At 42.3% G+C, this 23772-nt stretch overlaps 1 protein-coding gene across 3 annotated transcripts in view; it reads right to left on the bottom strand.

The window, feature by feature from the left end:
- Positions 1 to 23772, bottom strand: part of arid1b (AT-rich interaction domain 1B) — a 168699-nt gene that overhangs the window by 15415 nt on the left and 129512 nt on the right. For 2 of the 3 annotated variants that reach the window (XM_088318875.1, XM_088318884.1), the window contains exons 6-12: positions 21660 to 21746; positions 18228 to 18356; positions 11314 to 11635; positions 4548 to 4675; positions 2782 to 2853; positions 2574 to 2677; positions 480 to 668 (exon numbers count right to left, since the gene is read on the bottom strand). In XM_088318875.1, coding sequence (XP_088175001.1) covers positions 480 to 668; positions 2574 to 2677; positions 2782 to 2853; positions 4548 to 4675; positions 11314 to 11635; positions 18228 to 18356; positions 21660 to 21746 — 1031 coding nt within the window. The remainder of the gene's footprint in view (positions 1 to 479; positions 669 to 2573; positions 2678 to 2781; positions 2854 to 4547; positions 4676 to 11313; positions 11636 to 18227; positions 18357 to 21659; positions 21747 to 23772) is intronic. The other variant, XM_088318893.1, reaches the window with a different exon arrangement.

Below are 23772 nucleotides of genomic sequence, written 5' to 3'. Positions count from 1 at the left end.
AAAAAAAAAATATAGGGGCTAAAAAAAAAACAAGACTTTTATAGAGCTCTCTGATTCCTACAATAATAAGAATGGTCCTACCTCTTGCTTCGTAAATGACCGATATCTTATATGAATTGTACACGGGCAATTACACAGTCTATTGTTGTACCTTGTACTTTAACGGTTCACTCTCCCCATGGGAGTCATTTAGTTTCATGGCATATTTACACATTGGGAAATGAGATCTCAGTTATACTGACATACTTAAACACACACTTTGTCAAAAGAATTTTATTCAAACATTCACAAAGTGTACCAATGTGACATGGCCGAAGCAATAAGTGGTTTTTGTATGACCACTTGAGCGATAATTTGCATCATTCTCTATTTGCTGTAATAGGGAATCAGCAACACAGATTTGAACTGTGCTCCTGTTGTGCGCCTACGTGACGGATGGTTGGTCACACATTCATCCATATCGAAGGTGAGGTACTTACTGGGCTTGGAGGAGCCTTGACGGGCCAAGGAGGGCTGCTTATGCTGTCACTATCATCTCCGTGGTAGGACGACAAGCTGGCTGGGCTGGGTGACAGTGGGGAGGGGACGGGCAGAGCACTGCCTGGCGTCGCCGGCTGCGACGCACACTGCTGGGGGCCGGAGGTGCTGTTACTGTGACCATCTTGTAACTGGTACGGACAGACACGGAGAGAGGGGAATAAACACTTCTAGTGGATAAAAGTACGATTTAATAACCTGACATTCCAAAATGACATGACTGATCCTGAGGCAGCAAAATCACCTGATGAAAAGAGACAGATCTAGAAAATATAGACAGAGGTGTTGCGAATGAATAGTCCATCTACAATATTAGCAACACTTCTGAACAGCAGTTTATTTACATTATATTCACAATAGAAACCTAATTGTCAAATAAATTACTACTCTTAATAACTCGCTGTCAGTGTCAACAAAAATGTTTTTCTGATGACTCCAAATAGTCCATAGGAGTGAATGTGAGTGCAAACGGATGATTGTGGCCATAAAGACGCCATATGATTGACTGGCAAGTAGCGACCAGTGCAGGGTGTATCGCACCCCTAACCCAAAGCCGGCCGGGAAAGTCGATCTTTTGATTGGTTCATGATTCAAAACTGCCAACAACCTGGAAATCTTACATTCGCATTTATATTTTGAAATGTTGTGATCAAATGTTGATACATTCAATTAAACTTTTATGGGAAACTCGTTCAGCACATCTAAGATTTCGTTTTAACTGTATTTGAGCTTCGATACCGACAGGCCTACATGCACGACCTACTAATGAGTTTGAGACAACAAGAAGTGCATAAACATAATCTTGCTTTATGGGCCGAGTTAGCTTTTAATAATACACAACAATGTTAGTTACTGAGGCTGAAGTCTGGAATAAATCTGCACTACAACACACTGGGAGCAGTGTTTAATATTTGACTCACTGTGGCTAAACGAGGTAACCAAAATATTTGAAAGAGAAGTAGCTCCACATTACAAAGAATATTGTGAAATTATTACCTGTCTGACCGTGTACAAATTAAATATAATTGTTCATTATATAATATATAACTGCAGAGCCGGTACAGCTCCCGCATTGGATTGTATTTGATTTTACAATGTACTTCAAATAAATAGGTGTAAGTTGAAAATGCAACACAGATTGGAGTTCTTTGCATATATGTGTATAGAAATACACCAATAGGTTATTTAGTCTAGATTTAATTTAGAACAGTGTGTCATCCACCAGTGAAAATGTGTGTGTGTGTGTGTGTGTGCATATGTAAGAAACTTGCTCTAGAGTCTTGACGGAACAACAGCTTGACAAGTGCTCCGGGTCTTTATATGGAATGTTGAAGTCAGCAAAAGCTTATCTTCCTTGCTTTCTATTTCCCTGAGTCTGTCTTCTCTGGATGGCTCTGTCTTTGTGTTTCTGGCAGACAGATCATCTCTTTTGGGAGCAAGAGGGGTCTCTCTGGCTGCTCTGAATGCCTTTAAATAATTCAAAAAGCCCTTACTACCATAATCAGCAAAAGAAAAGACAGGGATTTAGAGTGAAAAGACGTGTAGCGGATGTGATGGAGGTGCATGAGTGTGAGAGAAAACAATTGAGAGTGAGGGCGAGAGAGCAAAGGGCAGTTTTGTTGTTGCTGAGCTAAGCCAAGTCAGGGTGCAAATCTGAGGCGAAATGAGAGGTCAGCGTTGAATTTTGCGATGCTTTTGTGCAATATAAGCCATGTTTCAGTAAAAGGATGATGTGTGACTTCTTGTGTGTCTATGCACGTTTGTGTCCGAGCCACCGTGTGCGCTGCAGATGCCAAGCTCTCGTGTTCAGCTTGAGCTGCCAAAACACCAGCCGGCGGCCAAAACAAAGCGGGGAAAACATTAGGAATGGTAAATGTTAAACAAATCATTAAATGTGGTGAGAAAAAACAACAAGAGAAACAAGCCACTGTGCTGAGGCAGCATTTGTGGGGCTCAGAATTCAGTCGAGGCCCAAGAACAAACAAAAGAGGATAAAAGTGAGGGGGGGGGGGAAGCATAAACGTAATTTCTGTTACCTTTGGCTTATGAGTGTCGTTGGCGGGGCCATTGTCATCTTTTGCATCTGCTTTCATTTTCACATCTGGGCTCATCACCCCGTCCCCAGACATTCCAATGGCTCCTTCACAAAGGAGGGAGAAAACATTTCATGAAAACAACGAAAGAATTGCAAATATATGAAAAGATGGCTTCAACAAATTATAAAAAAATCAATTATTTTTTTACCATGATCGTTCAACGCTCTCTCAAGTGACTTGCTGCTGCTGCTGTTGCTGTTTTTGTGTGATTCATTCATTTCTGAAACAAATGGTAGTTCCTTTGTGAGGTGTGAAAGCTTGTATGACGTCACAGATATTCGCCTTTCATCGTATTGACATGTTTCTCTCAAAGCGTCGCTCTGTAGTATGTCTTCTATTTCTTCACTAGCGCAAGAAAGAATTAGTCGTAAAAAGAATTCTGCTCAAGACAAAGCCCGTGCGCACTCTTTTGATTTTGTAATGCAAGTTCTCCTTCAAAGTGGTGCCACAAAAGGCAAAAGGGGCGGGGCTTGCGTTCACATGATAGACAGCCGTTTCAAAGACATTGGCATAACTGCCTTTGGGTTCAAGTTGAAGAGGTGCTGAGATTGTCAAGAGTACATTTCATAGCGGGAGCTGTATATTTCTTGTAAAACAAAAGAAAGAATCCTTGGATACAAGGCCTTTTTCTTCTCTGCCGCAGCACTGTAAGACTTAACAGACTAATGGCTTTTCACTCTTCCTGGAGCAAAATAGACGACTGCTGTGAAACCTTGCTACTCATTTCAAGTTCCTCAAATATCAAACATTCTAATATTTGGCTTGGAATAAAAAGGTTCCTATTCATTCAATGCCATCAGAGGTGCCTACGGCGACAATACGGCAAGGTGAAGGGCTGAAAGAAAGTTTGCTACATCAATATTCAAAAAGTGTGAGCGTTGACAAAATAACCACTGTTGCGAGCCGGGTGGAGAGACATTGGCCCAAAACCTTGACCCCTCTACTTATTCTCTGAGATGTATCGTCTGTGTATTCAGCACAAACACACCCAGCGTTTGGAGATTCATCTTGAATGGCCTGACCTGCATGCAGCACCATTTTTCAATCCAGTAACTGGCGCAGTATTCTATACATTGCATTTAGGAAGTAGGACAGTGGAGCAAATGGGGTCAGAACCCTTCAAAGTAAAGTTTGTCTCTTGCTAGCAGGTTGGAATTGATACACAGGTAACAACGTAAAACGCGGCATGATAGGGGAACGTGTCGCAACAGAGGAATGTATAGTCCTTATAGTTAAGCCCTAAAATTGTTGACGTTTGGAATGAAAGCATATATTTTGTTGTTGAACGGTTCGGTGGACACAAAGTGGTAAACGTATGTAAAAGGTTGTGCTGCATGCATAATTAGTTATCATTTAACAACTTTTTTCCGTTGAGAAAAAATATTCATAGCAAAAAAAGGTTGGCTGAACTCAAAATTACAAGGCCAGAAACATTTTAAGTTGGATAATTCAATGAAATGTGTTGCGTTTCGCGATTGTGAAAATTGGCTTCCTTGCATTTCCCATTAAAGAAATAACATTTTACAGAATGCTTCCTTTTTCTTTGATGGTCGTTTGGATTTTGAGGAAACCCAATCCTATGTGATCCATTTATATGCAGTATAATCTATTGATCTTGGTCATTTCTAGCATTTACAGATTTCAAATCAATTAGAAACATAGAAAATTGGATACCGTGCTGGGAAGGGATATGAATAATTCTAAACATGAAATATTCAGTTAAAATGTAAAAAATAAAGGCTCAGTAATTAACAAGAAAAAAAACAAAACAATAGCCAAGAGTGCTGTAGATTTCCTGGGACGTTGCCTCCAAAACACTGTTGGTCATGTAATCAAACCTTTGGCAATATGCACTTTTTTTCTAAGATCAAAGAATACAATACGCCCTCTGCCAGTTGGATTTTGCAATCATACCTGAAGGCATCACATTGTAGGTTGGACCTGGTGCATTGCCCATGGCTGAAACGTTGTTGCCTGCTGGTCGGCTGTAGGGGACTGTGGTGCTTGACTGGCTGATGTTCGGTCCTTGATAGCTGCCCTGCCTGGACAAAACAGGACAAGATGATTATGTTCGGCTATAACGGTAGTCTGTGGAGGTCATAGGATCGCTGGGAAAAACGGCGGAAGAACGGATGTCACATGATTGTATAGAAATGAGATTTGACAAGCTGTTATTGCAATTTCGGGACTTTTATCTCGAAACAGAGTCGACAACATATCACGGATCAAATACAGTTCCTCCACGAGATTGCAGGTGGTTGAGCTGCATCTCTTCGAAGCTCCCTTATCGTCTCCTCTGCAAATCCTCTTCCCCTCTCCCTCAAGTCATAATTTAACTAATTAAGGTGTGCTTTTGGAGTGGCTCATATTATTTGTTTCCATGGAAATGGAAAAAAATCAATTCCGCTCAATAGCCCCCCTTCAGCTTTCCTCGTCTCATGGCTCATCATGCAGTGTTGCAAGTGACATAAGAGGGGCTTATCTGCTACCTGCTGAATGCGAGCTCTGGCGATGAGTTTGTATGTGTGTGCACACGTGCGTGTGTGTGCGTGTGAGGGGGGGGGGATTAAAGTCAGCATCTTTCATTACATGCAGTCCAAGGCCACTGACATAGAAGTTGAAAGGGAACACAGTTTGCAACATTTCGACCTATCTGGGTCTGAAACCAGATTATCTCCTCGATGACCATATTCAAAAAGAGAGGGGGAAGATGCAACATGATGTGAGGAGAGTAGAAGGGTGTAATGGGAAAACTGTCGAGGAAATATGGTGAAGTGAGATTGAGACAAGACTGCAGGACATAAGACTATGTCGACAAAATCATATTGACACAAGCCTCAGTTAGTTCATAAATAAAACATTGAACTTGACATATCTTTGTTATGCTTGTTACGTTGTTATCCACCTATTCTGTCATGATCTGTTTTTTGTTTTTGTCATTATGATTAGATTTTGATCCGTATGTTCTATTTTATCTTTGTCGTTCTGTTGGGTTATTGTGTCATTTGGCGCCCTTGGACCTCCCAATCAGCTCCCTCAGCCACTTGTGTCATGTCCAGGGGTGCATCTCATTCCTATAATTCCACGATTTTACCTCCTCGCTACTCTATTTACATACTCCCACCTCCCACCAGAAATTTCATTGAGGTGGGAGGAGATTTGACCAAGTAGTGAGGCGGGTGGAGGTACAAATGTCTTCAGTGTAGTACAATGTTATGATGTAACATACTGAGAAGCAATGCACTACAATGCAGTGGCCATGGATCTTATACTTTCATCTATAGAGCAAGAAAGGCCAGGAGGGTATAAGATTAAAAAAAAAATAATAATAAATTTAAGAAAAATGAAAACACGATTTTCTTCCTTTTTTGTTGACGAGCAAAAATTCCGTTTGGGTTTCTGCCATTCAAATAATTTCTCACCGGCATCAGTCTGTTTCAAACAGAGCGTAATGCCTCATGTTGGAACTGATACATTTAGCCTGAGAGGAAGGATTGGCATGGTAACCCCCCCACTATAATCTCATCTCACAGATGTAATTAGTCATAGAGCACGGGTGATGATACATATGTAATCCCTCTATTGGGGAGGACGAGGTGTACTGGGTGCTCTTGTGGAAAAGACACCAACTAGCACCAAAGACACGCTTATCTGGCTTCAATTCTCGATAATAGGGGGCATATGAACTCCATCTTTGGCTGCCTATCTCTTCCTTAATAAGCCCTGAGTGAGTCAATGTTTTGAGCTTTACACGTCTCACATTAAATATGCAGCCAAAGGCCTTCGAACCTACATTTTCAGCCCTTCTGCACCCACTCACCAAAATAAAAGACATGGTCTCATGTGAATGGTCAAACAATTAAATCAACAACAACAGTGGTTGGAAGCTTTTGACTGTGCCGTTCTCCCATTATGACTAATTCATGTCATAAAAAAAGGCCATTAGCGAGCACTTGATGGAGGCACCGCACAGTGTTTAATCACACTTAATATATGCGTGCACAACTATCAGGGAAGAGAAAAAATGAGCAAAACGAATTCATCTTGCTCTCAGGCGCCTTCGCACCAATGTGGAGAAAGAAATGGTTGACGCAGAGAGAGATAGAGTGAGGGTTGGGAAGAAAAGTAAATATAAGGAGAGACTATTAGGTCCGCAGTTGCTCTGTATTGTTGTAGCGAATAATACAATATATATTTTTAGTTTGATCAATACCACGCCACTGCGAGAGCCCCATCCTCTTTCAGCAGCTCTAGCCCTCAAAATCATTACGCCCAGAATACTGATTGTTCCAGATATTTAAAATAGAAAAATCAAAGATCAAATTGCACAAACAGGTTAAAAACGAGTTTGAAAGAGCTGCATAGTCAAGATACGTCATATTTGCTTTGCTCTTCATTCAGTCACAGTTTCCCCATGATTCAAAATGTAAAGTGCTGAAATGGGTATCTGAGAGAAAAAGGGGCATGGAAGCCGGTCCCGGGTATCTAATAATCGATCAGGGCGCCAAATTGAAACAAAGTATGACTGCGATGAATGTGAAAAGTGTTGATGGTGAATTCACATCCGCTCTCAATTCAGCGGCCAAGATCAAATGTTGTCTTTGTCAGGCTTCCGGTGACATCATCACTGGCTCAGCCAACTGTAGCTCTTGTCACTTGGGGTGCAGGAGCGACATTATTGGGAACAAAGTACCAATTTGACAAGAGGGCAAATCCATTTTTATTTTTTTCAGGTCCAACTCAGACCTGCAGTGTAAATCAAACCGAAAACCGGAAACCATGCAGAAAGTAACCTGTCAAGAGTTGGTGTTTTTCTTGTCATTTTAAAAACATTCTAATTGTAAACATAATAACGACCAAAAGAAACAACACATATGTGTGAAGGACATCAGAAAAGGGCCACTTTCATTCACATTGTGGGCCAGTGCATGTGCGTGTCTCAGTCCTGCCGAAGCCTGTCCTTGTGTTGATGCACAAGGGTGTGTGCCGTTGCCAAGGGATTGCCATGGTTACGAGGTGCCAGCCAACTGTCTGACTCCATTTCTCTCAAAGCGCCAGCGCCTTGCATCCTTTCTGGGTGGTGAAAGGCCAGGCTGCAGCCTCCCAGCGCTGCTAACTGGACGAGACAGCAAATGCACTGGGACCACGAGGAGTGTGAAGATGGCAACCCATCGGTCCAAAAGCTGTGTGTGCAAGAAAGTGTGGCGGAAAGTGTCAGAAAAAGAGCCAGACAAAGAAGGTTGCCGGATGGACTGGATTGGCCTGAGGCCATGAATTATATATGGAGCCAATCTGTTCTTAGGGCATACCGGCCGCGTGGCGTCTAAACCACACACACCCAAAAAAAACAAAAAAACGGGCCCCTCTGCACACCTGCACACGAATAAAGGCGGCTTTTAACATATTAAATCCTGAGAAAAGCTGCTCTTCTCTTCGCTCTACTTTGCCACCCCCCCAAACATCAAACAGCTCAGAATGGATGGAGGAGAAGCCATTTATTTGGCCCATCTAATGAAAACACAGCGCTCCGCAAGCCTGCCAAGACTGCAAGCGACAAAGTGCCAAAGGCACGTTCCCCATTCCTGACACTCAAGCACTGCTCTTATTTATTTAGGAAATTTACTTACTAAGGAGGTCAAAAATGAATTATTTGGCGAGGATTTGCCTGGGAGCACTTCTCCCCTCTCTTCCTACATTTTTCTCTCTGCAATTTCCCTTTGATTTACAGCTTTTTTTTCCCTCTCTAAGCTTTGCTCCTCTTCTACTAAGTGCTTATTTTTTTCGACAGCGCCCTTTCCTGCAGCTCCAGGAACTTTTTGTAGAGTGTCGCCGGCAGCGCTGGAAGTCATTTGAAAAGCCAATTCTGTCCTTAGAAGATGCTGCCAAGAAAAGCTTATAGCTATTAATTCTTCTGGCTGCTCTCCTTTACATAATTCCCCATCATGAATCCATAGCCCCTTAGAAAAACTTCTGCCACACCTTTTAACTAAACAAACTTGGACTACTTCGATATCGGCAGGATGATGTCGTCTGTGTCATTTAAAACATGTCATGTCATACTCTGTTTGGACAAAAGCCTTTCATGAGGAATGAGACAAAAAGTAGCACATTTCTGACTGATTTGATGATTGTAATTCTGTCAATGTGAAATATTACAGACGTAAAGGAGCTAGAGTCAACATCAAGGGTCCAAAATTAGGATCTCTGAGTGTTACAAACAAAGAACAAGGCCTTGTACCTTAAACATTTTGAGTCCGACTCAAAACGATGCACTCTCTTTGGTATCTTTTCCTATAACGAAGGGAGCAAGCAGGTGTGCAGTTCACTCAGGGTCGATGGATCAAAGTGGGAATGCCGACATGCGCAACGACTAACAACTTGTTTCTCAGACGGGGAGGAACTAGGTCTGAACGTTTCGGAATGTTGCACTGTTATCCGGAGAGCAAACGGGGCACTGGAGCCTTTAACTGCAGGTTTTTGAAGGCCAATTTCTTTTTTTCCTGATCTCACTCAGATGTTTTAAAGTGGGATCTGAGGGAGGAAAACATCACAAGGCAGCACTGGAAACAGCGGTGAACAAAAAGCAAATTGGGAGGAAGAAAGACTAAGAGAGATAAAAGAGGCTAGGGTAGCATAACAGAACATGGCGGAGAGGGAAAGAGGGAGACAGGGAGAGGCTGATACAGTTATGAGAGCTGGTTAAAAAAAAAATAGGTGAGAGGGGAGGGAAAACACAAGAAGGCAGAGTGATTGACAGCAAATCACAACGACAGATTTGGCAAGCAGACCAAGATTTTCTTTAATTGTGTTTATACTACAGAGATGCTGCGGTGAAAATAATATTCAATTTGCTCCTTCCCGACTAAGGACGTCAAACACCTGACTATCTTATGTCAGTAGTCCTGAACTTTTTTTCCGGCGCCGACCGGTTCATACAAAACCGTAACTTTCGCGAATCGGCAAATTGTGCAGAGCGGGCTTCATACATGGTCAGGTTTTTTTTTTCTCTTTTTGAAAGCTTGTGGTTTTATTATTAGCGTAATGCGACCGGGACATTTAGCATCTTGACAAGCATCAAGAGTCCGATGTAACGGCGAGAAGCTAAATGACATTCCTCAGCCTCATATATTAACTCATTTACTGCCATTGACGGCTAAAGACGTCAAAGATCCTTTTTTTTTTTTCTTACTCGGCTGGTATTGAATGAGTTAAATAAACCTGTACGGCAAGTTTTTTTTCCCATCCTATAAGATTATCCTTCTGTCTGAGGTGTGTGTCAAGAGTGTTTTGGTCAACAATCTTAAATACTAAACATTTATAACCAATAATCTTCATGTGTGTAGCGTAGCTCAAGTACCTTGAAGTTGTTTGACTCCATGGACTGTGACGTGAACAAAACGTAGCCACAGAGTCACAATCAAAAACTTCTTGATTCAATTTGTTTCTGAATCCACACGGGGTTTATATGCTAATTAGAATCAACCAATGAGGAAATTGTTTAACGCATACAGATGGAAACGAATTGACAACCTAATACATTATGTTACGTATGGGGTGGAGCAGGATGGGAGAGGCTTGGGGGGAGGTGAATGCCAGCCAGGATTGGTTGTGGGCCGGTTGGTTTGCGGTGGCTTCCGGACCTCACAAAGGAGGAGGCCGGCGGGAGATTGCTCCACAGATCCCAAAAAGAAAGCGACATCAAAAACACCAATGTTGAAATGTGAATAAATACTCACAAATGTCAATTTACCTTTATAGCCTTACCCTCTTGATGCACTGTTTTACAAAACCAACGGGAGAAAACTCAGACACCCGCCCTTCTTCTCTCAAGGTGGCCATGTTTGCACAAGTTCCCTTGACTAGGTTCAGTAGGAGTTTACACCCCCACGCATAGGATCCCCCAGCAGCCCCAGAATTGCAAACACTAAATATATATTCATCCCCGATGGAAAAATAATATCCCTAAACTCGTATAGTGTTACGGCATCAAAGTGCTTTGCATTCGTGTGAAGGTGCTCGGCGGCTCCTGCGTCTCTTGTGTTTTCATCGTGAAACCTGTGGTTCACTTCTTTTATGTTTCGACAGCGCGGCATTCAAGGCTTCACACAAGCCATCATTTCTCTGTCGGCAAGAAATGACACTTGGTGTACAGTGTCTGCTATCAAAATGTCACGCTTTTTACTAGTTTTGTGAAAATAGGGATAGTTGACAAATGGCTCATAGAAGTGTTGCACCCCTGAGAATGAACTGTTTCGCTCACAGGCCCCCTTTAGGGGAAGTGATGTAAGAGGGGAAATAGATGTCACTGAGTGACTTATTTTCCTGGAGGTGAAGTATTGGATTTTTTCATGCTAGAAAGCAAACTCGGAGGCAAAAATGTCATGATGCAGCAATCGCCGCATGATCACATAAATTATTAATCATCCAGTCATGCTACTCACAGATCATATCAGCAACATGTCAGTGGCTATGACATTGCACGTATCGATGCTGTGGCTGCTTTTGCATGTATTAATAAAAATAATTTCTTTGCGTTTCATATGATATGGAAAAAAAAAATACATGCATTTCAGAGGAGCGTGACAAATAGTGTATTAAATGCATTTGAAGACATAGCACAAAACGTTTTGCTTTCTTTGAAGGTATCATTTAGGACCGTTATCTAATTAGTTGCATGTACCTGCTGTGCGTCGCATTGATCGAGCCTGGCATGGTGGCTGCCGCTGCCTCGTGTGTCTTGCGGTTCGAAGTGCCAGAAGAGGGAGGGCCCATTCCTGGTCCTGCTGGCTGAGGCATACTAGGGGAGCTGGGGGCCACGGTGGGGTACCCCCTGCTGTGGTTTCCCGGTCCTTGATTGCGTCCTCCCAGGATGGGTTGACCAGGGCCATGGCCGTGCATAGGGCTGCTCGCGTTCATAGCCAGACTGTTGTTCATGCCTGGGCCAGGGATGCTGTAGTTGGCACTTGTAGTTCCACTGTAGTTGGAGGGCCGAGGGTAGTTCCCTAGTGAAGACAGGGTGCAGTGGTCAGGTGACAGATTGTCATCATTTACATGAATTGGTTGGATTTTATTGATCTAACTCTTTCATATATCCATCCATTATCACAGTCGAATATAAAAGCGTTTCACAAGGTAATTACAAAAATTAGGGCTGTCAAAATTAAAGCATTAACTCCAGATTAATTAATTTCTTTTTAACGCAATTAAATATTTCAACTCCGTTTTATTTACTTAAAAAATAAGCCAAATTCAAACACCGTACCACATTAGGTGCACATCTTTAGTCTTTGATATAAAATACACTTAATATTTGGTGATTTTACATTAATTACAAGATATTATTCAAGTAAATACCTGTTACACGCTTCTCAAAAATAGTAGTTGAAAAATGTGATTAATCGCAATTAATTACGGACTTTTTTGCGATTAATTAATAAAAATTTTAATCACTTGAAAGCAATAATAAAAATATATACTTTGAACATATTTCATGGCCTTCAGATAAAAAGCACAATTTATGTGCTGTTATGGTCGATATTTAGCAATATTTTTTTTAACAGCTAAGAAATTAGGGTTAATTCAGTAAAATCAGAACTATTATTGTAGATATTTATGTTGGTTGTGCAGCTAAATAGTTTCTGCTTTTCTGGAGAAGTAGCAGGATTAAAAATATATATATCAACTGCAACTGTCGATGCAGAGGCACCTTTTCAGCTTTGCAACGTTTTAATATTTATTTATGTTTTTTTCAATTGTAGGATGCCTCACCTACTGGCCAGACATCCCTACACCTCCATCATTGACACTTAGAGTTATATCATCCATCAAACGAGTAATCCTGCCACGGGTGAAGAATGAAAAATGTAAAGAACTGATCTTAATTCCAATTCACAACCATCACAACCTCCACTGGAGGCCAGAAATCATTTGCCGGTGTTGGTCTGGTGACATTCTTCATAGCAGCAGGTTGCTGATTCGCCTAGGGAACGATTGGCAAGCTTAAGGCTGACTTTGCGAAACACTTGAGACAAGCTTTAATCTGCAGTAAATGCTTTCTTGCTACCCTGGTGTGCAGCATGCCTGCCAAGCTAGAGGCTTTCCTAAGGCACACTTAAACCCCTCCATTTTGGCTCTAAAAGCCCAGTTTCACTCCAGCACTTGCTGCAATGAGAGCTGACAGAAAATCACCAGGCTGTCAAAGACAATGTGTACGTACATTCAGTCACACTAAAGCACAGTAAGTGCAGTATACAACACCCACACAAACACACGCCGGCAGGCATGCATGAAAGCACGCTCACACACACACACACACACACACACGTGCACGCAGAGAACATTACATGACGCCCTGCAGCTACAGGGCGGTTTTCACCAACATCTTCCACCCTGGGACAAATCCCCTGAAAAGTATAGAATGGAAATGCGGCACCCTCCATTGTGATGGGGGGCTATTTATTTTGATTTGATTATGAGTACTTTAGTAGGGCCTCCCTGCTTAATCCTCTGAGAATACGTCTGGAAAAGGGGATCAAGTCCCTTTTAAACCTGAAGGCTTTCCCTCCAGTGCTGTTCCAAATGACAATATTCCACAAAGTGTTTCTGAAAATGGAAAAGGCTTCTCTTTCTTCCATGACATAAGCCTGCAAGTCGAACAGGCAGCGAGAGCGAGAGTAATGCAGACAGGGTAAAATGTCTGTCCTCCAAAGCACAGAGACAGGATTTAGATTGGATCAAAATAAAAGTCTTCCCCCTAAAGCGAACAGCTGCGGCCGAATTTGTCCAGAAATTGTAACAAAATCCACGATTGGAGACTGGGGCCGAAGAAGCGAATTATTTTTGAGCAGGTTTTACTGAGTCGGTAAGATGACACCTGTCAAGGCTTTGCAATTACCATAGGAACAAATTTAGGAAAAGAGTGTAACCTATTCATGCACAATGTGACGCATCTCGAGTAGAAATTTGACTATTCTATATTTCCTGAATGTACTCCCGGGTAAATAATTCAATCCATGAATACAAAAAAAATTATTCTTGACTGGGTGGAGAATCTGTAAGTTGTAACTTCCTGTTTCCATGACATTGTTGTAACGCTGCAGACATAATGCTTTATTACCATGTCTGAGACTTTGCAGCAATGAGGGACTTATTTCCTTGTAGTCATAATCAACTGGCTCCAACACTGTGGACATTTCTGGGAATTGGAGCCTCGAGGTCTTTCCTATCAGCCAGGGTGGACAGTTTGTTGCAGATGAATAAGGCCCCAGTCAAGAAGCTCTCACAGTCGTCTTTGGACAGCTGTTTAGCCCCAGGTCATGGCTCGGTGCCAGGCTGGATGGACGCGTTGGGCTTGCTGGCCTCTGAGACAGACTTTAGTTGCAGAACACCTCCCACGGAGTTGTTAAGATTACTAAATCCCATTTGGACAATCTACATTCTTTTCCTATTTTAGTGGTCGAGCCTCAAAAGTGAGTTATAGTGTCTGAAAAGTTTTCATAAGACTTTATTTAGAGGTGACGTGAAGCCAAATCTCCCAGCAGTGCTTTGCGGAAGAGAAGGGGGGTGGTGGTTTAAGGAAAAATGTAATTAAACAGAGTGCTGTCCTGATATAGCACCTTTTAAATTGTTCCAGTCATGGACGATGTTGGCTCAGCACACACAAAAGAAAGACGAAGCAGCTTCTAGATGGCGTTCCTGCTAAGCTTTCCTGGGAGTCTTACTCACTCACATCCTGAAGGATTGCGACTCTGCCAAGAGGTGGTCGTCAAGGACAGATATCACACTTACTGAGAGTACAATAAGGTATGCTTGCTTTTTCAGGCTTGGTACCACTAAGGTCCATGACGCAGAGTCTTAAAAAGATCTTGCAATCCAGCCATCCATATATGCCGCTTGGGCTCATTTGGGTCACGGGTGAGCTGTAGCCTAACCAAACTGACTTTGGGTGATGGGCAGCGTACAGTCAACAGAGTATAGCGTGGGGATTGATCCCATGCCACTTGCAATGCGAACCATTAGACCAGACATGGGCAAACAGCAGCCCAGGGTCCACATGCGGCCCGTTTAACATTTTAATCAGGCCGGCCGAACTTGAAAATATAAAAAAAAAAATTTACCTTGTTCACGTTTTATTTTCCCTGTAATTCTGATGTGTCCCCACTAGGAGGCGCACTCTAAAACAGATATTTTGTTCTAATACGTTTGTTCATATTCATTTCAAATTAAAGCATATATTTTCTCTATATACTATATGTATTTCTTTTCTCCGATGAAGTGAAATTACCAAAACACTCCATCCATGTGCTGCTGGTCCGGCCCCTCCGTCAAATTTTAGAAACCATTGTGGCCCACGAATCAAAAAGTTTGCCCACCCCTGCATTAGAATGTATTAGTTCATATGCCTGTACCATACAGGTGTCTGATTTGCAACCTCTTGTTCCTTGTCACTTCCGCAAACTCAAACAATAATAGAGTAATGAGATAAAAAAGCGGACAAGGAGAATGTGTATTTTTTTTGTCCATACTTCTGTTGGTGTGGCTCATTGTCAACTTGCTGCCTGCTAGTGAGACAATTTTTGCCTTTGGGGAATCTTGGTAGTATTTATAGCGTAAAGAGGGGCGGAATAAGACGACCGAGTGCTCATGATTCTTCGTTCACAATTACATGGAAATTCCCTGCAAAGTCACGCATTGGTCAGACACTTTATTCAGCGCTGGTCTTAATCTTCGGAGTCGCATGGGAGAACTCAAGTGTGACCAAACAGATTATTGTCTATTGCTCCCTCAGCAGGATGGACTGGGCATGTCTAACAGCCGAGACGCTCATCAACAGACCCCCCCCCCCCGCTGCCCCACACATCCCCCTGGCTATGGTGGAGCAATGTGTGATGGTGAACAATGCACTTTCCTGATTTGTGAGCTCCCTCAACATAGATTAGAAAGCAGATTACATGGCTGCGTTCAGGAGATGCCAAGGACAGTAGCACTGGTTAACTGTGCATGGCATGAACGCCCCTAAATAACATCCTCTTTTAAGTGGTTACTAGACAATGAAAGAGTCAACTCAGAAGTGCCGTTCCATAATCCTGTCCACCACAAAAAGAATGGATAGGGTTGTACAATTTCAGTAAAGATGAATAAATTAATAGCTGTCAAGATGCCAAGACACGCTCAGTTAGTAGTGGACATTTTTTTTTTTTAATTAGTTTTGTATTAATGGCGTGGATTTGTTTTTCAAACAGATTGAATGTAATCCAGACTAGATAGACTATGGCACATTCTAATTTAGGAACAAATTTGGGTTGATCTTTGAAGAGAAAAAAAATCTGCATATTACTCATTGTAATTGAAATACAATGGAAAAATAGATTTTTTTTTTTAACTCGAAAATTCTTAAAGAGACAGTGTGTAGAATTTGGTGCCATCAAGTGGTGAAATAATAGGAAAAACAAAAAAAAACAGCAGCAAATGAGCAAATCGACAGGTTTGTCTGTCCATTGAATGTCTTGATTGCTGGGATTTATTTTAGCCTTTTGCCTCCCAGCACCCATCCCAGCCATCTCAGCACCTTTTCTGGCATGTTTAAACCAAAGCTCTGAAGAGTTCCACACACTGACTCTTTTCTCCCAAATACTGCGCTCACACCCTCAGGATGTGGCTTGAGTCATGACGGGCGTGTGTGTGGGTGCGCGAGTTGTGTGTGTGCGTGCCCGTGCGTCCCTGTGCATGTTTGTGGCCGGAATTCCGAAACTCTGCAGGTTTGGCAAGGCACTGAGGTTTCAAAAAAGGCAGCCTGCACGGTCATTAGCAGCGGCGTGCTTAATCCCCTCGAGGACAAATTGGGGTGATGGGTGCAGTTGGGGGGGTAGTGAGGGGTGGCTGAAATAGCTTGGTGTGTGGATGAAGTGAAGCCACAGCTGGAAAAATGAACAGAGCCCAGATGGAGTTTGAATCTTTTCCCATAATGGCATGACATCCTCCTCCCTTGTTAGTCTACGCTGGCTCTGAACCATGCACAAGACTGCAGAACAGCTGTTGGGACTGGAGAGTGATATCAACAAAATATCCTCCAGTATCCACAAGAATTGCCATTCTACATGCTCAACAAAAACTGCACTGCTGTCATTTGTGCTGGAAAAAGCTGAACGATTCAGTATCTTTTGGTGAACGATCAGCTGTATGTGGATGTGCCGTTTATGTTCGATTGGACACCTCTCACAGGTCAGTGGTTGGGTGCTCCTGATACAGGCCAGCAGGCCAAGAAAAGCAAAGACTAGAGTTCAGCAACTTGGAGAGCCTTTCTGCATTGGATAATGGCTTACTAATTTTGTCAGTGCGCTAGGGAAAGGGAAGGGAAGCAGATGGAGCTGTCACCTAGAAAGAAAAATGACCAACAGCTGTCCACTCTGTTCATTACCATGGTTTGGGTCCTGGCTATGTCCCGGAAGTCCATTTTGATTCATCGGTAGGTGCTCTAAGGAAATTGCCAATATATGAATGGAATCCTCAACACTTGGACATCCTTTTAGCCATGTTAAAGGGATATTATATTAAGGTCAAACATTTAAACCAATATTAGCATAGTTCCGCGGCTGAGGTTTGAATTGAATGGAGCCTACCTCAACTGACTTCTGGCAAACGGCAGACTACACCCAGGACTTGTCGTCAGTCACTCACTCACATTCACACGGACAGCGAGTAGGGAATGAACTGCCTGTTTCAAAGTCAAGCGATTGAACCACACAATATCGTGAGCAAATCAAAATGTTTTGTCCTGTTGAAAACAATTACCCATAATAAAAACTATTAAAAAGTAATTTCACTACACATGATTGAAATATGATTTAAGTATTTAAGCGCACCCCAAAGGATTAACCCTAGAAGAAAAAAAGAGGCGTCACATACCAATGAGACACTGTCACGCCTTCTGGGAACCTGATGTTAAAATGTGTCAGGAGCCATCCGATGACATGGGCTATTATATCCCGATTCCGCAGCTAAACTTTGATGAAATCATCATCATTCGGGAGATACCTCACCATCTTTGCATGCCGAGGGCCAATAGGTTAGTCTGCAGCTCAAATGTCTCATTAATATTTAAACAGTCACATCCACAGAGAGTCACACTTTAATACTTGTCATACAAAAACAAGCAACGGTTGTGTATTTTTGTGTGCGTGTGTGTGTGTGTGTGTATGCGTGCGGATGTTGGAGACAAAAAGAGGATGGATGTGTCTTTCAAAATGAATCCTTTAATGTTCCTCATTAGCAGGCTCTCTTTGAAAGCAATGACACTGATGCCAAGGCCCAGAGTGACTGCCAACTAAGGGCCAATTATTAAAATAAAAATAAAAATAAAATGAAATGTGATTTTGCCACTAGAGGCCAAAATCCTCCATGACCTGACATGATTGAACGACACGGTAACAAATGTTTTTCATTATTAATATTTCAAACAAAATCCTTGTAAGAGTGGTGCTGTAAAATGAGTTGTTTTATGCCGTTGAAATTTCACCAAGGACATGATGTGAGACAAAAAAATGATGGCGAGCACATTCAGTTTTGGGGGCGGTTTCTTTATTGTAAGGTTCTAACCTTGGTGTCCGTACTGTGTTTCTTGAGGTCCGTAAGGGCCTGTGGGGCCACTTTGGGAGTAGGGACCCATCCCGGGATACAATGGGAACTGAGAGCCAGCCTGGTTCCTTGGCATGTTGGACATAAACCCTGAAATTCACACAGAAATTCAATTCCAAAGAGCACGTGCACACGAGGGAAATGACAATATTATTTCAACGTATGTAAATAGAATCTGTCTTTTTGTCTGTTCTTCTGCCTGATACCCAAAGATACTGATATACACACAAGACCAAAAAACGTGGAATATTTTTTTCCCTATTATAAAGAATAATGCCTAAAAATTTCTGATTGAAAAAAACTTCAAAGTTTTTTTTTTTTTTTTTAAGTAATTATCACGCCAATTGTTTTCAGAGCAGCAGAGATGCAGGTGCTTGTAATTTCTAAATAATTGTGCAACTTTTGTTTACTTCTACAATGTATTCTACATTAATCCCAACCTTGTAATTTTTTGCTTCAGACCAAGAACAAGAAAGAGAGAAAGTCACCCTTGTTCCTTTTTTTCTCTCTGATATTCTTTTATCCTTTTGAAGTGAGAAAAAGCACTATGTCTGTTTGGTGGGGGGGGAGCAGGGGTGGCCAGTTGCATAAGGCAGGTGATAACGGCACGTTTATGTGTGTGAACTGTGTGTGACCTCACTTGCAAGTTAATAGCTGTCTTTTTAGCAACAACCATTCTGGTTGTTTTTATTAAATTGCATCTCTCAAATAGCTTGTCCTGTCACTTACCTACGAAAGGGTCAACACTTTTCTCGTGGCACAAATCCTGAATTTGGATTTAATACCCCTGCACTAGACAGTGGGCTCGGCAATTAAGAAAAAGCTGCCCGAAAGTCACAGAATGTCTTGTAAAATGAATTCAAAGAACGCAAACACACCCACTGTGTGAGCTCCCCCTGCAGAAGGTGGCTTAAATATTGTTTTGTAAGTGGGCAAAGAGCTCTGCGTGTACAGAATAAGCTGCTGATTTGACCATGGCTACTTCATTATTCTAAGCCGCTCTTGTCAATAGGTGCCTCAAAGCCTCTCAGGCTAAAACTCGCCTCAACCATTCAAATTGACATTTGGAGCAATCCACGTCTGGGATCCCCACTTTCAAGCCATCGTGTTCTTTTTTGAAAACCCACAGAAAGGTCTCCCGATCCCACACAAATGGGGAAAGGTTGCTGAATGGCCCTTGAAAGAGAATAAAGAGTATGTGGGCCAGTGTGTTGCATGACTCGGTATGTCACACAAGGTCAAAATAGATTTGTATGCTTAAATGTAAACTTTGAAATGGAGCCACGTTGTTGAAAGAGCATCCAGGAGCCGACCCTTCTGCGATTTTGGGGATTTTCTGTCGTCGAAAGTGTAAGCAAACCAAAGTTTGTGTCATCCGACGCAGTCATTTGCTTACTATGGTGGTTAAACAGCGCATTACCATTTTTCAAGTATTTTGATTCTGAATAAAATAAAGTCACTTTGAAAATGTGTCCAATTCCTACAGATTACCAAGTCCAACACACAGCTACACGAGGGGCAAAATAATGTTAAGTTCTACAACAGTGTCAGATGAAACTTGACTTTTTCTTAGTAAAGGCATAATGTACTGAATGACTACATTCGACTTTGCAGCGTGTGTAGCGAATGCATCGGTCGGTGAGTGTGTCTGCTGGCTTGTGTGCACATAATTGTGTCTCTGACTGTATGGGGGCAGATAAGAGACAACACAAGCAATAAATGCTGTGTGTGTGTGTGTGTGTATGGGAAAGAGACGGAGGCCAAGACAGTTGGAGAAAAAGTGTGTGTGGGAGGGAAAGAGCAGTGATTGGGGCCTGAAAGTGCTTAGGCTGCGAGTGTTGGGTTTAAGGAGCGAGGACATTATTGTAATGTTTTGCTTCCATTAGGATGAGAGGATGTTGGGAGAGGAGGATGTGGAGGAGGGAAAAAAAATAGTGTGTAATACCGCACTTTAAATTGCCTGGAAAATGGATAGTGGAGAAGAACAATGTGTAGAAAGCGCTAAAAGCAAATAACACATCCAAGGATTTCTGTCTTTCTGCTTGGTTCACTCCCTCAGTATGCACACAAAGGCAAACACACACACACACACACACACACACACACGCATGCCCACAAAGCTCTCCCTCTTCCTGGCAGGGTGAACAAAGGAGGCAGGCGGCAAAGCATACATGGGGAAAAAGTGGGAAGGGACATTCAGCATATTTATCGAAATGAAGCGATGAGAGAGGCTCTTAAGGGAGGCAAGCACTTGAGCAAAGTGGTTGTGTTTGGGTGAGAGAGTTGACTGTGATTGTGTGTGTGAGAGGGGGCATAATTCTTGCTAGGAAAAAACACATACAAAAAAAAAAAAAAACTGCGCTTTTAACCAGCATTGTATTTTCTCTAGACTGGAATAGGAAGAGTTTAGAGGCATTAGAAAGCAGCATTAAATCTCCAACTGGATTTTCATTTTGCTGGGAAATAACCTTCCTCAGAGCCGCCCTTATCCACTCCGCCGGTCTGTCTGACTGATGCTGACACGTGGGAGAGCATTCCATTTTGGTTAGATCCCGATCTCTGTCTTGCGTTTGCGGCAATGTGTAACATGACAAATATTGCTATTTTTATAAACCGAAAGTAAGGCGTCATTACCAAAAAGCACCCGCAGAACAACTTTTACAAAGCAAAATATGTTTGGAACAACAAAATGAAGGTAAAAAGGAAGATATAGAAGGCTCTACACAGTGTATTATTGTTCCTACCCATATATGGTCATATGAATAGTTACAGAACGGTGACTGACAGCATATATTTGTGGAGTTGAACACAAAAGAGGAAAACAATGGGCTTGTGTAAGAGTTTGCCTCTTGAATCATAAACTGTATTTTTCACACGGTTAAACAAATGAACTCCACTATTCAAAGCAATAGCAAGTCCACAAACATATCGGGCCATATTTTTGCTCCAGGCACAAGTCTGGCACAAAGGCAGTGTAACTGTGTGCATAGGTGGAGTTTCCCAAATATATCGAAGTTAAGTGGGAAGTATGATAAATTTGATAGTGATGTATGATGATTCAGTATAAGACACCCAATAAGTACGGTCTATGAAAGTGTTGATTTTGAGAAGAGGCTCAGATAATGGATGGACGGATACCAGCGAGAGGTGTCAAAGAAGTCACTAAATATGGTGCAAACGTCAACTGGAAACACCGCAGACACGCCGTGGCTCTTGCTCAACTCAATCTCTTGCTTGCGCCAACGTCCACACGCGTGCATTTTAAATAATAGCGCCGCATATTTGACATATTTCGACTTCTTGGTCTCTGTGAGGACCAGTCAGAGACAATGTGCGCGCCAGACGTGGCCTCCAGGCCGTACTTGGCCCAAATCTGGTTTAGCGTGTACATACCTCGCTCTTGAGCCATAGGTGAGCGGGTGATTGGTGGGCGGGATCCATCCGATCCATTCCCAGAGCTCTGTGGGTTTGAGGTGGAGCCTTAAGGAAGACAAAGTCAGAATATGAAAATTACAGATACAGTGTTTTGCATAGGTTGCCGAATGAATTCTACACTTTTGCCAAGAGACAAGAGAACTTCACAGTCACATGGAGCACCCAGCATGAAGTTGTATATATTAACGATCAGTTAAAGGACAAATGTACTTCCGGAAGACATGAGTTGAGTCTTTTGACCCTGATCCAGCTCTTTGTGTAAGCATTCAAACATGGGAACTATCCCCTGAAGGAAACCAGAGCCATTTGAGGGTCATTGATTAGGCGCTTGTGCATGTCTTTGGGCTGTGCAGGTTCCATTGAAATCCAATAAGAATTTGAGAGTCTGATTAGGGCAATGGCAGACAAGGACCGGAGTGGATTGATTTGGCTTGCAGCAAGGAGAGAGAGCGGCACATTTAACCTTTTATCTTTGAATTCGGGCCTTTAAACAGTTTCGCCTTCCAAACTGGCTGTTGCTGATGCGCATAATTCACTCTTTGAATCACGATGTGTGGAGCATTGCAAGAAACGAAAGTCTGGCACTTTTCTGTCGGTTAACCACACTCGGTTCCGGTAACAAAATTATTTTTACGAACGTTATGCTACCATGCAACGGAAACAATATGTGCATCTGGCTGACTATTTTATTTATTTATTTATTTCTACATGTGTGCAAATGCGTGCATGTGTTGTAGCTGCCAAAAGTAGCGGTAATACATGACTGGAGGTGGCACACTCTCCACATAAACAAACCCAATTAAGTCAACATAATTGCTTCGCATAAAACTGCATAAACAACATTTCATTCCAGCAGGCCGCCTACAGTCACAAGCACTCACACACGTGAAAGTAATAAAAGTAATTGCACAAGCACATGTAAATAAACACAAGTACACACGGACACACAAGTAAGCGCACAAAGGCATTGGGTATGTGCCAAAAATGTATCTCTCCTTCACACACGCACCCGCACACGGACCCCCGCCTCACACATGAGGCGGATCCAGCGGAACTGCTTCAAAGAGAGACTATTCGATTAGTTAGTCTGTCAACATGTGGCAGGAGGGACGGGAAAACATCCGCGTGCAATCGTTGAAGCAACCCTTAGATAACAGGGGAAACATTATCTACGAGCCGCTACGTGTACGGGGTGAAAATACTTCATCAAAAGTTTGTTTTGAAGTACGGCTACCGCATTGCAGGAACACCGGAGGGGAAATGATCGCATCTCACATGGGATATTTATTGACTTTATTTGGAAATCTCAGAAAAATGAAGGACTGATTTAATAAGCATACCACAGTAATTCTTCTCATGGCCTTACATCAATCACTACGTGCAGATGAATTCACAAAAGTAGTACGTAATGCGTTCTTTGTGTGTTTCATGAAAGCGACTTGGAAACATAAAAGTAAAGTCAGAACAGTTACAAGACAAAAGTCCTTCAACATCCATTCAGAATGAAATCAATCCATTAGAACAAAGTCTGACTAAATGGAAAAAGTTGTTCCTCGACAAAGAACGAAGCGAAAGGCAATCTATTCATCTTGGTTTCAATAAACTCATTTCATTCTTGATGATACTCAAAATCTAAGCATGCAAGTGTTACTTTGTTGCACCGTGGCATAATGCTTCGTTTTCGCAATCGTCTAATTTATCTGCAACTGCCAATCTGTTCGTATGTTCCGGAATGATACGACACAAAATGACAGGTAGTTTATGGCAATTCCCAAATTGTTTGTCTAAAAATCTAACACACAAGCAATAATCTGGACACACAAACTAAGTAGTAGCTATTTGCCCCGGCTGAGTGAACGGCAGCACTGGTTTATTTTGGCAGATAACGTTTACTGCAAAACAATGAAATCACCTGCCGATATGTGCGTGTGTGTATGTAGGTGCGTGTGTGTGTGGGTGTGTGTGTGCGCACGCAGGGATGCATGCCAGGCCTCAGCTCTGCTGTCAGCCCCTGTTTGCTTGGATGGCAGACTGATGGTGGCAGCAGATTGCGTTGTGTGCCTGTGCGCGC

The sequence above is a fragment of the Idiotropiscis lumnitzeri genome, chromosome 1 (assembly GCF_059441095.1).
Source record: "Idiotropiscis lumnitzeri isolate Australia: NSW breed Sydney's pygmy pipehorse chromosome 1, RoL_Ilum_1.0, whole genome shotgun sequence".
NCBI lineage: Eukaryota > Metazoa > Chordata > Actinopteri > Syngnathiformes > Syngnathidae > Idiotropiscis > Idiotropiscis lumnitzeri.
The sequence above is the reverse complement of the archived record's forward strand: the minus strand, read 5'-3'. Positions and strand labels throughout refer to the sequence as shown.